This window comes from Leucopleurus acutus (assembly GCF_964270905.1).
Source record: "Leucopleurus acutus genome assembly, chromosome: 10".
Lineage (NCBI taxonomy): Eukaryota > Metazoa > Chordata > Mammalia > Artiodactyla > Delphinidae > Leucopleurus > Leucopleurus acutus.
Window position 1 is genome coordinate 39,409,710 of NC_139153.1, and position 12,474 is coordinate 39,422,183.

At 47.4% G+C, this 12,474-nt stretch overlaps 1 protein-coding gene across 3 annotated transcripts in view; it reads left to right on the forward strand.

Moving 5' to 3' along the window:
* Nucleotides 1–12,474, forward strand: part of USP4 (ubiquitin specific peptidase 4) — a 49,882-nt gene that overhangs the window by 30,379 nt on the left and 7,029 nt on the right. For all 3 annotated transcript variants that reach the window (XM_082848259.1, XM_082848260.1, XM_082848261.1), the window contains 7 exons: nt 667–825; nt 1,695–1,919; nt 2,687–2,770; nt 4,186–4,280; nt 6,653–6,844; nt 7,477–7,565; nt 11,443–11,670. In XM_082848259.1, coding sequence (XP_082704385.1) covers nt 667–825; nt 1,695–1,919; nt 2,687–2,770; nt 4,186–4,280; nt 6,653–6,844; nt 7,477–7,565; nt 11,443–11,670 — 1,072 coding nt within the window. The remainder of the gene's footprint in view (nt 1–666; nt 826–1,694; nt 1,920–2,686; nt 2,771–4,185; nt 4,281–6,652; nt 6,845–7,476; nt 7,566–11,442; nt 11,671–12,474) is intronic.

Below are 12,474 nucleotides of genomic sequence, written 5' to 3' on the forward strand. Positions count from 1 at the left end.
TGTACTTAGGAGATGTGGCTACTGAGGGAGTCACTCTTTACTCCTCTCTTAGGGTAGTGGCCTGGGTTCCAAGTCTGTAGTTGTCCTGGATTTCAGATCTTAGCCCTCTTCTCTCTGGTAGGAACTGCTGACCTTTAGGCCCTTGAGGGAGTTAATCAGGCTACCTGGAGCAAGGGTGTTCTCCCTTACGGTACCAGCAGACTGCAAATTTACTAATTTATTTATTTAAAAAATAAATTTATTTAGTTATTTTATTTATTTTTGGCTGTGTTGAGTCTTCGTTGCTGCACGCGGGCTTTCTCTAGTTGTGGCGAGCGGGGCCTACTCTTCGTTGTGGTGCGTGGGCTTATTGCTGTGGCTTCTCTTGTTGCAGAGCATGGGCTCTAGGCTCACGGGCTTCAGTAGTTGTGGCACATGTGCTCAGTAGTTGTGGCTCTTGGGCTCTAGAGCACAGGCTCAGGAGTTGTGGCGCACGGGCTTAGTTGCTCTGCGGCATGTGGGATCTGCCTGGACCAGGGCTCGAAGCCCTGTCTCCTGCATTGGCAGGCGGATTCTTAACCACTGTGCCACCAGGGAAGCCCAAAGTTATTTTTGATGACAATTTCCTATCTGACTTCACTGGTTCTTTATAACTTACGCCTTCTGATGTGGTTGCTTTTGTTGTAGACTCAGGTGGGACGTTTTGCCCCTCAGTTTTCTGGCTACCAACAACAAGACTCTCAGGAGCTGTTAGCCTTTCTTCTAGATGGATTGCACGAAGATCTGAACCGAGTGAAGAAAAAACCGTACCTGGAGCTGAAGGATGCCAATGGGCGGCCAGATGCGGTATGATATTGAAGACTTTTGAAGAAAAGTATTCCAAAGAAGCTGCCTCCTATTGGGAGGTGCAAGGGCATTCTTCTGGTCTTGGAGTATTGGTGCCAGGGCTCTGGTTGCCTCTCACTGTTGTTTGTGACGTGGACATGAGGTCTAATATGGAAATGTGTTGCACGTTACAAAGGGGCTAACTGTAGTTACCCCTGATGCTCCCTCTTGGGCTTCTTCAAGTTCGAGCCAGTTTGTTTAGTATAATTACATTGGTGAACCAGAGACTAGGGCACCCTGAAAACTGTAAAGTGCCTGTAGTGTGGGCCCTTGGGATTATTGAAATCCATTAAAATCCATCCATGATGATTAAAATAGTTTTTATTAATGTTATTAGGGCACTTACATTTTTTTGCCTTGATTTTCAGATCTATGAAGAGGGAATTTAGTATTTAAGCTACCTATCACATTGGGATGATCAATATGAATACTTCAAAGTAGCATTCACATCTTAAAGGAAAAACCATGAGCTAGCTGAACGATAGCATAAATTAAAAGCTCACTGAAGGGACTTTGGATCATTGGAAGCCCTATAGGAGGCAGTCCTTCCCCGGTCAGGTCCATGTGTCCACAGTGCTCTCAGTTTGTCTCTGTCCCGTAGATCCTGCATCAGCACTTTGTTAAGTGTAGGATTGGGCATGGAGCTGGCATGTGGAATGAGTTTGGTATGCTAAGAGCAGTCCTGGCCCTCACTGGCCTGGACCAAGTTCTTGGCTGCACAGACTGCCTCACAGTCTATTTCAGATTTTGCTGTGAATCATTCTGGATGCAGAGGCTAAGAACTGGGGGATGTTGAGAATGTCTTACTTATCCCCTTTGCTTTCTTCCAGGTTGTGGCAAAGGAAGCCTGGGAGAATCATAGGTTGAGGAATGACTCTGTGATTGTGGACACGTTCCATGGCCTCTTCAAATCTACCTTGGTTTGCCCAGAATGTGCTAAGGTTTCTGTGACCTTTGATCCATTTTGCTATCTAACTCTCCCACTGCCCTTGAAGAAAGATCGAGTTATGGAGATCTTCCTGGTTCCCGCTGACCCTCGCTGCAGACCTACCCAGGTAAGAGAAATGGGCACCCTCATGGTACCCCTCGTTGTGAGTGGCTACCAGACCCAGAGTGGGGCTGCTTCCATCGGTTGCAGCAGCAGCTCCATCAGCTGCCTCTGAAACCCCTTGGCACTTGCCTTGAGTGTGTGCCCTTGTCCTCCCTCAGATCTTTGTGTAATCCCATGTCATTCAGGCATATTGTGAAGGTTCTCTGGACTTCTCTGTCACCTTTTCCCCTATGCTCCATTCATTTGACTAAAGGAACCTGGCTGATCTGCTAAGAGATCCTTGAATCTGAATGTTAGGGGACTAGAAACAGTACTTCCCTTGGTTATGTTCACCCCTAAATCAGCTAGGAGAGCCTTGCCAGAACAAAAGACCAAATGAAAGGTGTGACAGGCCGGTTTTAGTGTCCAGCCCTGCTGATGGCTCACTGCATGCTTCTTCTGGCTTTATGACAAGGACTGGTTGGCAGTTTGTATAATTATAACATTTCTTTAAAGGAAGTAGTGAATGGCTCTGAAAAGTTAAGAAAAAAATAAAGCAATGTGTAGGAGGGAAAGAGATGGTCCAGCTTCTGTGGTGCTACCTGAATAGAGAGGCAGGTGTTGATGCAGAAGACTTGCCTATTTGGTCAGCTGGCCACCCATCTGGGCCCTGAGCTCACCACACACTGTTTCTGGTGGGGCACCTCTGCCCTCCATGATGCCTGCTCCTCCCAACTCATCTCCCACCCTTTCCAGAGCACCCTTGTCACCTCTCCCATCTCTCCTTTGCAGTACCGTGTGATTGTGCCGCTGATGGGGGCTGTGTCTGACCTGTGTGAGGCTCTCTCCAGGCTGTCTGGCATTGCTGCGGAAAACGTAAGGCGAGCTGTTCAGTGGCATTCAGCCTATTGGGGGCAGTTCATAGTCCTTTGGAGTTAAGTTTCAACCTTGTAGCCATTTTTGTGGGGTAGGTCTTATCAGCCAGCACACATGTGTTTATATCTGAATGCCTCAGACCTCCTGGCCCTTGTTCATTTTGCACACTGTGCCTGAGACTGTCCCTTCCAGCCCTGGGAACACTGTCTTTCCTCCACTGAGGACACACTAGCTATGGTCAGAGGGCCAGGACTGGGGATTTGCTCTCACTTTGCCTCCCCTTCCTACCTGACCTCATCTGTAATGTGAGAAGCTGGAAGTTCTTTCCTGTCCCAAACTCTGTAAGTCTGTGGAGTGACTTGATAGAAATCTTTATTTAAAAATAATTGCTGGGACTTCCCTGGTGGCACAGTGGTTAAGAATCCACCTGCCAATGCAGGGGACACGGATTCAATCCCTGGTCCAGGAAGATCCCACATGCCGCGGAGCAACTAAGCCTGTGTGCCACAACTACTGAGCCTTCGCTCCAGAGCCGGCGAGCCACAACTACAGAGCCCGCGTGCCACTACTGAAGCCCGCACCTAGAGCCGGTGCTCCACAACAAGAGAAGCACGTGCACCACAACGAAGAGTAGCCCCCGCTTGCCACAACTAGAGAAAGCCCACACGCAGCAACGAATCCCCAACGCAGTCAATAAATAAATAAATTTATTTAAAAATAAAAATAAAATAGAAAAATAAAAACAATTGCTCACGCTGGCCTTTCTGCTGAGCGTGGCGCTGTGTGAAGGTGGGGAAAGTGAAGACCTCTTGCTGCCCGAGGATCCATCCTCCTGGATGCCCCCAGCCCCTCCCTTGTCCCAGCCCTGGTCAGTGCCCTTCTCCTCCCCACTTCCCTTGCACCCCTGCTGGTTTCAGGTGGTAGGTCTTGGTGGTTGGGGTTTTGTCTTTTCTGCTATGTGCTGAGGATGGCTTGGGGAATTCCGGCCCCAGGGAACACCCCCAGAGGATTCTGGATTACTGCTGGTCTCTGGTCAGCACTCACTCCCCAGCATTCCTGCCACTGGAAGGCAAATCCTGTCATAAACCTTGGGACAGATACAACATGTTTTCTGGTGGCGACAGCCATGCTGCTCCCCTTTGGCCCTTGGCCCCTGAGCTCTGGGGCTGGTTGCATCGTGATCTCTCAGGGGGCAGCACTTATATTTTCATTTGTGCCTGGGTTATTAAGTAGGTGTACTCTTTTTTTAAAAACATTTATTTATTTGGCTGCGCCGGGTCTTAGTTGCAGCACGCGGGATCTTCGTCGCAGCACGCAGCATCCTTTTAGTTGCGGCATGTGGGATCTTTAGTTGCGGCATGTGGTGGGTGTACTCTTATCCATCCTGTAATCTTTCTGTTACTGTTGATTCTTAGATGGTGGTCACAGATGTGTATAATCACCGGTTCCACAAAATTTTCCAAATGGATGAAGGTTTAAACCACATCATGCCTCGGGATGACATTTTCGTGTGAGTACTCAGTGGTTTCTGCTGCAGGGTCAAAGGAAACATTCTAGAGGCTTTGCCAGTGTCTGTCAGTGTCTCCAGAGCAGAAGATCTGGCAGTTGGTGCTCATGTGGATTTGCCCCAACCCCTGGGTGCAAGAGGTGGATGTTCAGGGAATTTTGGGTAGTCATCAGTGCTAAGCGCCTACTGGCACTTCAGAGCTAGACATTCCAGATAACTCTCCTCAGCATGAACAAGGCTTTTGTCAACAGTTGCTACCTGTTAAGAAGGCCTGTTCAGTGGTTCTGCAGATGGTCCTGCTATCAGAAATGCTTTTCTCAAGAAGAGTCACAGCTTTGTGAGGGGCCACGGGAAGACGGGAGAAGGGACTCAGTACAGGGAGGGTCTCGTCCTTTCTCCCAGCCACAGGTAGTGGCGTCTTAGGCAGGTTCCATCCCAGATGACAGGGAAGGTTGATTTAAGCAGCCTTTTCCAGCGCTAACATCTGCAAGCTCTGAGACTCGGTTTTCTCATCCCTGTGGGGACAGTACACTCCAACTGCAGCTCGTCTCCTCGGCCCCTCCCAAATCCTCTTGCTTCAAGGCTGCTTTGTGTGATTGTGTGTGTGTCCCTCTTCCAGGTTGGGGTGGGGTGGGGGGGTGGAGTGTGAGCTTGCCTGAGCTCCCAGCAGCCGCTTGCTCAGGGAGGCTTGCAAGTGGAGCACACCCATGTTGTCCCTCCCTCATTCCCTCTCAGCCAGAAACTTGCCTCTGCCTAGAAAGGTTTTTAGGATTTTGTTTTGGTTTTTGGTTTTGGCTGAGGAATGCAGTACACAAAGGAGGCATTTCCTTCCCTTTACATTTTTGTGGCCAATGACTTCTAGGTCACTCTAAAAGGAAGAATTCTTAACCACACCCAAGATCCTAGTTCTGTTCACACTTGCATAGGCTGCCTCCCCACTCTCAGCCATGTTCCCTTACTTTACTAATGGAGGGTGCCAAGGCATATGCTGGGCCACAGGGCTGGGACTGTCCACTTCATACCCCAAGACCTTAACACAGTCTCCCTCACTTCTGGAAACTAGTGCTCGCACATATCTGCGCTGAGAAGACCTGGGACATCACCTTGTGGGGAGGTTGGCAAACCACCAACGGAGGATTCTTCAGAGGGCTTGAGGGCCAGCCAGTTGGAAAGCAAATTGTTTTATGATGAATTGATAATTGTCTTATGAAAACACAATTGTAGCATCTAATACTTTTTGAGCATGTGACGTACTGTGCTACTGAGTTACTTAATCCTCACCACTACACTGGAAGGTGGGTGATCCCATTGTCCACTGGATAAACAGACTTAGAAATTAAGGCACTTGACCTGGTTACAGCAGCCAGAAAGTGACAATGATGGATCTGGAACCTGGGCGAGCCTCACTCCAAGGCTTGGTTCTTGACCATTATGCTGGACACCAGGGTCCTTACCCTAGAGCATACCTTGGACGTTTTTGTGAGTTTTTCTTTGAACTCTTTCTGCATATACTATAGTCAGGACTGTTTGCCAGGCATGTGGGGAGAGTGTGTGTGTGTGTGTGTGTGTGTGTGTGTGTGTGTGTGTGTGTGTGTGTTTGTGTTTATAGTTTTCAAAAATTGAATCAGTAAGTTTGTGTCTCCCCCTATAGGAAGAGGGAAAGACTACAGTCGGTTGCCAGCAATTTTGGTAACATCTGTTCCGGGATAAAACATCTATAAATCTCCTCAATCCCATGTATTCACTAAGTAAGACACATTTTTCAAAATCATTGATTTGTATTTAGCAGTTTCTTTGGTTATCTCTGATTTTTTAAAAAAATTTAATATTCTTTTACTTCAATGTTTTTGAAGAAAGATGGCAAACAGTTTTATAAATTTGCTTCCTCATTTGAAATAAAGAGTCTTTGGCTTATATTCTAGGTATACGTTGCTGTACAGTATTTGGTTTTACTAAAGGGTAGGGCATTGAGAATGCCTTTTTCTAAAAGTTAAGCTCCTTGATGGGTGACAAAAGCTGAACTTAGTGGCTGGGCCCCCCCTGTGTGCCTTTGTGTCTGAAGTGATGGTCTGGATGATAGGTGTCATCTGTGTTGAGTCCCAGTTGAAGGACCACAGAGTTTGAGGCCATGGTTGGGGGACCACATTAGCCCCAGGTCCTGGGTTGTGTAGGTTCACCTTCTGTTAACAGTTGACTCTCTTTGGGATTCCTGACCCATCCTCTAGCATCGTCTTGGAAATGGTTTATCCACCTTTTGTACTGAAGTGTGCTCTGTCCTAGTAACCGTAGTCCTGGCCACCACGTAGCTGCAGCTCAGATCTCTGTCTCTCACAGAGACCTGCCGCTGAAGTTGCTCTCTTGTGTGATTGACACAGGTACGAGGTCTGCAGCACTTCCACAGACGGCTCTGAATGTGTCACGCTTCCAGTGTACTTCAGGGAAAGGAAATCCAGGCCGTCGAGCACTTCCACTGGGGCAGTGCTATATGGGCAGCCACTGCTGGTTTCTGTCCCCAAGTACAAGCTCACCCTCGAGTCTTTGTACCAGGCTGTTTGTGAGCGTATCAGGTTGGTGGTAGGAATGTGATTTGCTTGTTATCTAAAATAAGATGGGGCCTAGTAAGAGTGACTGCCTCCTGCAGAGTGCCAGTGTTGACCCCGTGTGCTCACTTCTGTTAGAAATGTAGTTGTGTCGGCCCCTGGGAGGGCCAGAGCAGGTGCTATTGGGACAGAACATCTGGCACATCTGAAGCACCATGACAGTGAACACCTAAGCCTCTTCTAGTTCCTGGAATCATGTCTTCACACGTGTCAGTCACCTGCTTGAGGGAGTATAGTGCTTTAATGGCATTTTGTATTTGAATGTAATTTCTGAACTACTACACTATCATTCTGAACCTGATAATTAACATTACTGGGAAATATTTTTTTAAATCATGGTGCCACACATCGTTTATCAGAGATTTGAAACAGACTTTCTCAGAGTCTGTTCAGTGCCCTGGTAGTTAAACTTCTTATCTCATAGGTTCCTCTCAATTTCTTGAAATGTTAAGCCATCACATGAACTTTAAGGCCCTTTTATTTACGTATATTGCTTTGTGAATAGCTGAATATATAAATTAGGAACTACTTCACGCTGAGTAGTGGAGAAAAATAGGTAAAGGATACAACTAACAAACAATTTCTTTCTTCTTTTCAAGCCGCTATATAAAACAACCTTTGCCTGATGAGTCTGGCAGCTCGCCCTTGGAGCTGGGGTCCTGCAATGGCTCCAGGGGCAGCTGTGAAGGTGAGCGTACGCCACACCGTGGGGCTGTCACTGACCAAATCCCTCCCAACTTCCCTCTTCTTCCAAAGGTGTTGTATACATGGGTGAGGGAGGCTCTGAGGCGGGGTTGGGGGCTCTGCCTAGAGAGCAGACCTGGAAGCCCTGTCTGCACCACTTCACTCTGCCAGAGCCCATTATCCAACTTTGACACCTCGTGTAATCTTAGGCATGGAAGTTGGTTTCACCTCAGGGAGACTAAGCATAATAGGACTGAGTGACTTGCCCAAGGTCATGTAGCAGAGTCAGGATTTGATTCTGACCTGTTGGGATTGCTGAGTACACTTGGCTGCCTTCACGACCTGGCTTGTGTCTGTAGAGCTTTTGTCTTGGCCCTTACCCATCACCATGGTCCAGCAGCCGCCCCTGGGGAGGACAGATGTCCTGCCCAGCCAGTCAGAAGGCAGAGACAGGTTCTCTTGGCCTTTCTTTCTACCCAGGAAGCCACAGGTGGTAGCTGGCTCTGGACAGCTCCTGATGTCGGAGTGAGGAGCCACAGTTGGAAAAGCAGTAGGATAGACTTGTTGCAAGAAACCCAGAGCCCTCACCATCCTTCTGTGGCCTAGTGCTCACAAGCCCATCTGTGACCATGGAGCTGTGTCTAACGTGCACTGTGGCTGTCATCCTTCTTTTGGGGGCCTGCGTGACTGACTAGGTGGCTTTATTCCTATAAAACCAGAAATATCCTCCAGTTCTTATGCTTTGTGAATAGCTGAATATATATTCCCAGTTGAAAATTCAAATGCCCAGATTTCTGCAAGACATGCCTGGTCCTGGAAAGTGAAAATTGACATTAAAAATAATGACCAGGGGCTTCCCTGGTGGCGCAGTGGTTGAGAGTCTGCCTGCCGATGCAGGGGACACGGGTTTGTGCCCTGGTCCGGGAAGATCCCACATTCCGCGAGCGGCTAGGCCCATGAGCCATGGCTTCTGAGCCTGCGCATCCGGAGCCTGTGCTCCGCAACAGGAGAGGCCACAATACTGAGAGGCCCGCGTACCTCAAAAAAAAATAAAATAAAAAAATAATGACCAGAAGGCTCTGTCCTGAAGGGATATTCCAAATTGTTGGTATTTTAGGTTGAGTATTTATTATAGTTGTACTCCTGTTCTTGCCCAGAATATCATGTTCTCCTCCCACGAGGGATGAACAGGAGTGTATTTTGTGCACAGTTCCCACAAGCAGACATGTTGGAGCTGTAATGGTAGTCTCTGAGCAGACCTTGGGTGACCTGTGGGTTCTTAGTGCTCTGGAACTTGAGGCACTGCGATTCCCAGCTTGAGGTGTGGGGCAGACCTCAAAAAGTCACTTCATCTCTCTTAACCTTGGTTTACCTATCTGCAAAATGGGATGATGATAATGGCTTCACAGAGTTGAGGTTACTGTTTAATGAGATAGTGTGGTTAGAGTATCTGGCACATAATAGATGCTCAGTTAGTAACAGCATCATGTCAGTATTTGCTATTGTTACAATTAGCCTAGTTTCTTAGACATTCCATCTGTCAGTCTCTTGTTCAGTCTCTTGTTCTCACTGCCTTCTTTTGAATTCCATAAGTGAGCCCTGGTGCGTAGACTTCAAATCTTGTTTAATGTTGAAATAATTCTAACCTCTTTACTGCCATGGCTCCTTGTTAGGCCTGTGGTGGCTGTCTCCTGCTGATTCTCTGAGTGTCTTGGGCAGGGCAATGTTTCACTTGCCAGTCTGAGAGCAGAGCAGGCTTACCTGGGCGTAAAAGGGGCAGTGCCACTGCTTCAGGAGTGAAGTGAGCTAATTGAGAAAGGAACCTCTGTGAGAGCTGAGGCTGGCAGTCTTATGCACACTGGCTGTTTCAGAGTCCTGCTCATGGGGACTCATGTCACACTGTCATCCATGGCTGTGATGTTCCTGTGGCCTGACAGGAAACTGTGCTGCATTGTCCTGCGCCCAACTTGTCCTTCCTCGTGACAACTCCTGAGACACAGTCTTTGAAAGAGGATTTTTTTTTTTTAAACTTATTTTTTGGCTGCATTGGGTCTTCATTGCTGCGCATGGGCTTTCTCTAGTTGCAGCGAGCAGGTGCTACTCTTCGTTGCAGTGTGCATGCTTTTCATTGCGGTGGCTTCTCTTGTTGCGGAGCACAGGCTCTAGAGCGCAGGCTTAGTAGTTGTGGCGCACAAGCTTAGTTGCTCCGTGACATGTGGGATCTTCCCGGACCAGGGCTCAAACCTGTGTCCCTTGCATTGGCAGGTGGATTCTTAACCACTGTGCCATCAGGGAAGTCCCTGAAAGACGATTCTTATGTAGAATATACATCTTCCTTTCCTCAGTTTCCATTTCTATTGCTATTTCCCCAAATATATAAACTTCATATTTTGAATCTTCCCCCGTTACTTTTTTTTTTTTTTTTTTTGGCTGCGCCATGCACCTTGTGGGATCTTAGTTCCCTGACCAGATATTGAACCTGGGCCCCTGGCAGTGGAAGCACAAAGTCCTGGCCACTGGACTGCCAGGGAATTCCCTTCCCCTGTTACTTTTACATCACCTTTTGGAGTTGTCCCCATCTTTGTTGAAATTACTTATTTGATACCTTAACTTTCCCCTTTGACTGCCCAACAACAAAAATTATGATGAGCATGATCATGGATTTTTTTTATTGCAGCCACATATACCAACCAGTTCTCTGGAAACACCTGGGAAATTTACTCATCACCATATGTCTCTAGAATGCCTCTTTAAATTTCTTTTTTAAATATAAATTTATTTTATTTATTTATTTATTTTTGGCTGCATTGGGTCTTTGCTGCCGCATGCAGGCTTTCTCTAGTTGCGGCGAGCGGGGGCTACCCTTTGTTGCAGTGCACAGGCTTCTCATTGCACTGGCTTCTCTTGTTGTGGAGCATGGGCTCTAGGCACACGGGCTTCAGTAGTTGTGGCACACAGGCTCAGTAGTTGTGGTGCACAGGCTTAGTTGCTCTGTGGGATGTGGGATCTTCCCGGACCAGGGATCAAACCGGTGTCCCCTGCATTGGCAGGCAGATTCTTAACCACTGTGCCACCAGGGAAGTCCCTAGAATGCCTCTTAAAACTTTTTTTTTTTCCCCTGGTTGCACGGCTTGCAGGATCTTAGTTCCCCAGCCAGGGATTGAAGCCAGGTCCATGGCAGTGAAAGCTCTGAGTCCTAACCACTGGACTGCCAGGGAACTCCCCCCTCTTCAAACTCTTGAAACTCAGCAATCTCAAATGAATAAAGAGAAAAAAGGAGGGGGGGATCCTGTGTGCTGTGTTCCTTGGGGCCCATCATGGTGCCTGCACCTGAGAGACATGCAGTAAACACTTGTTGAAGGGACAGTCATCATGTTTCTTGTGGAGGAACTGAAGACCTTTACTTAGTATTTGTGTTCATTATCATATTTAAAGTTTTACTTTTAAATTGTTTCTTACCAGCCAATCTTCTTGAGTATTGAGTATGGGTTTAATTTTGGTCCTTTTCTCTCTGTGTGCCTAATGATCAAGTTGAAAGAGTCAGACTATGTGTGATGAAGCCCAGTAAAGTACCAAGTGGTGAGGGCCCCAAATTTAGGGCTGGCAGGACTGCTGACTCACTTTTACCTTCTGGTGACTCCTTGAACCTCTCTGGGCCTCTCTGTCCTCATTGTGGAATAGCTGTGCCCACTTGCCTGCTTACCAGGTTGTGGGGGTGTCACATGTGAATTTAAGTGCCTTGTAGATGCAAAGGGGTGGATGTAGTTTGACACACACAGGACTGAATCTGGAAGGAAGCACCACAGTTAGGTATGAAATAAAAATTGCAGCATTGAAATGGTGGCAAATTACATACATGTTATTTTTCATTTGTATGCTAGGAGAAGACGAAGAAGAAATGGAGCATCAGGAAGAAGGCAGAGAGCAGCTTTCAGAAACAGAGGACAGTGGGGAGGATGAGCTGGGAAGTGACCATGGCGAGACCACCCAAAAGAAGCTCAAAGGCCGACCCTGCCCAAAAAGGCTTTTTACCTTCTGCCTGGTGAACTCCTATGGCACAGCCGACCTAAATTCCCTTGCAGCTGATGGGAAACTGCTTAAACTCAACTGTAAGCACTTTCTCCGACCTTTCAAACTGGGCTTTTGGGGACTTAGGATCTATTGGAAAATCCTTGCACTTAGCACTCACTGACTGCACTGAGCTTTCATCATCTCATAGTGTGGCTCCAGGAATAGACACTTGTGTGATCCTTGGCTTAAAGCTCCCTAAAGACTGTTTCAGAGACATGACACCCCTCCGCACTTTCCCTTGGCCTTCTTGTCAGGCTTTTCTCTTCCGTCCTTGATGACTTCAGAAGGAAACGAGCTCTCCCTCCACTCCCACCATCCTTCAGGACTTTTGTTCCGGTTGATAACACTTCTTGTGGCCCTCCTAGGTGGCAGCATTTCCCCAAACTTATGAGAATAAATGCGTATTTCTTTTGTTCCATGAGAATACTCATGAAATGTGACCCATCTAGAGAATGGTCATGGATTTCACAGGCTGTTACCTGGAGCCTGTAATGGGGACTGCTGTACAGATGGGAAGGGGCATCCACATGGGATGTGTGTTGTGCGTGAAAAGCAACATGTGGACAGTGAAGATGCCTACCCTGGGTCGGGAGGGGAGCTGCAAAAGCATCTCTTGTGTCTTTTTGCTTTCTTCATTGGAGAAGAGATTTGCTAGATGTCCTCTAGTTTGCTAGCTTGCTTCCCTTTTTAAATAATTACCTAAGAAGAGTTTTTTAAACAGCTTTATTGAGATGGTTTTGGATCTCTCTTGCCTTTTTGCAGCTCCATTCCCTCCGTGTGGCTTCTTGTCTTTAGTGTAATGCCTTGCAAATTCTAGCTCCCTTCTTTTTTTTTCTTTGATT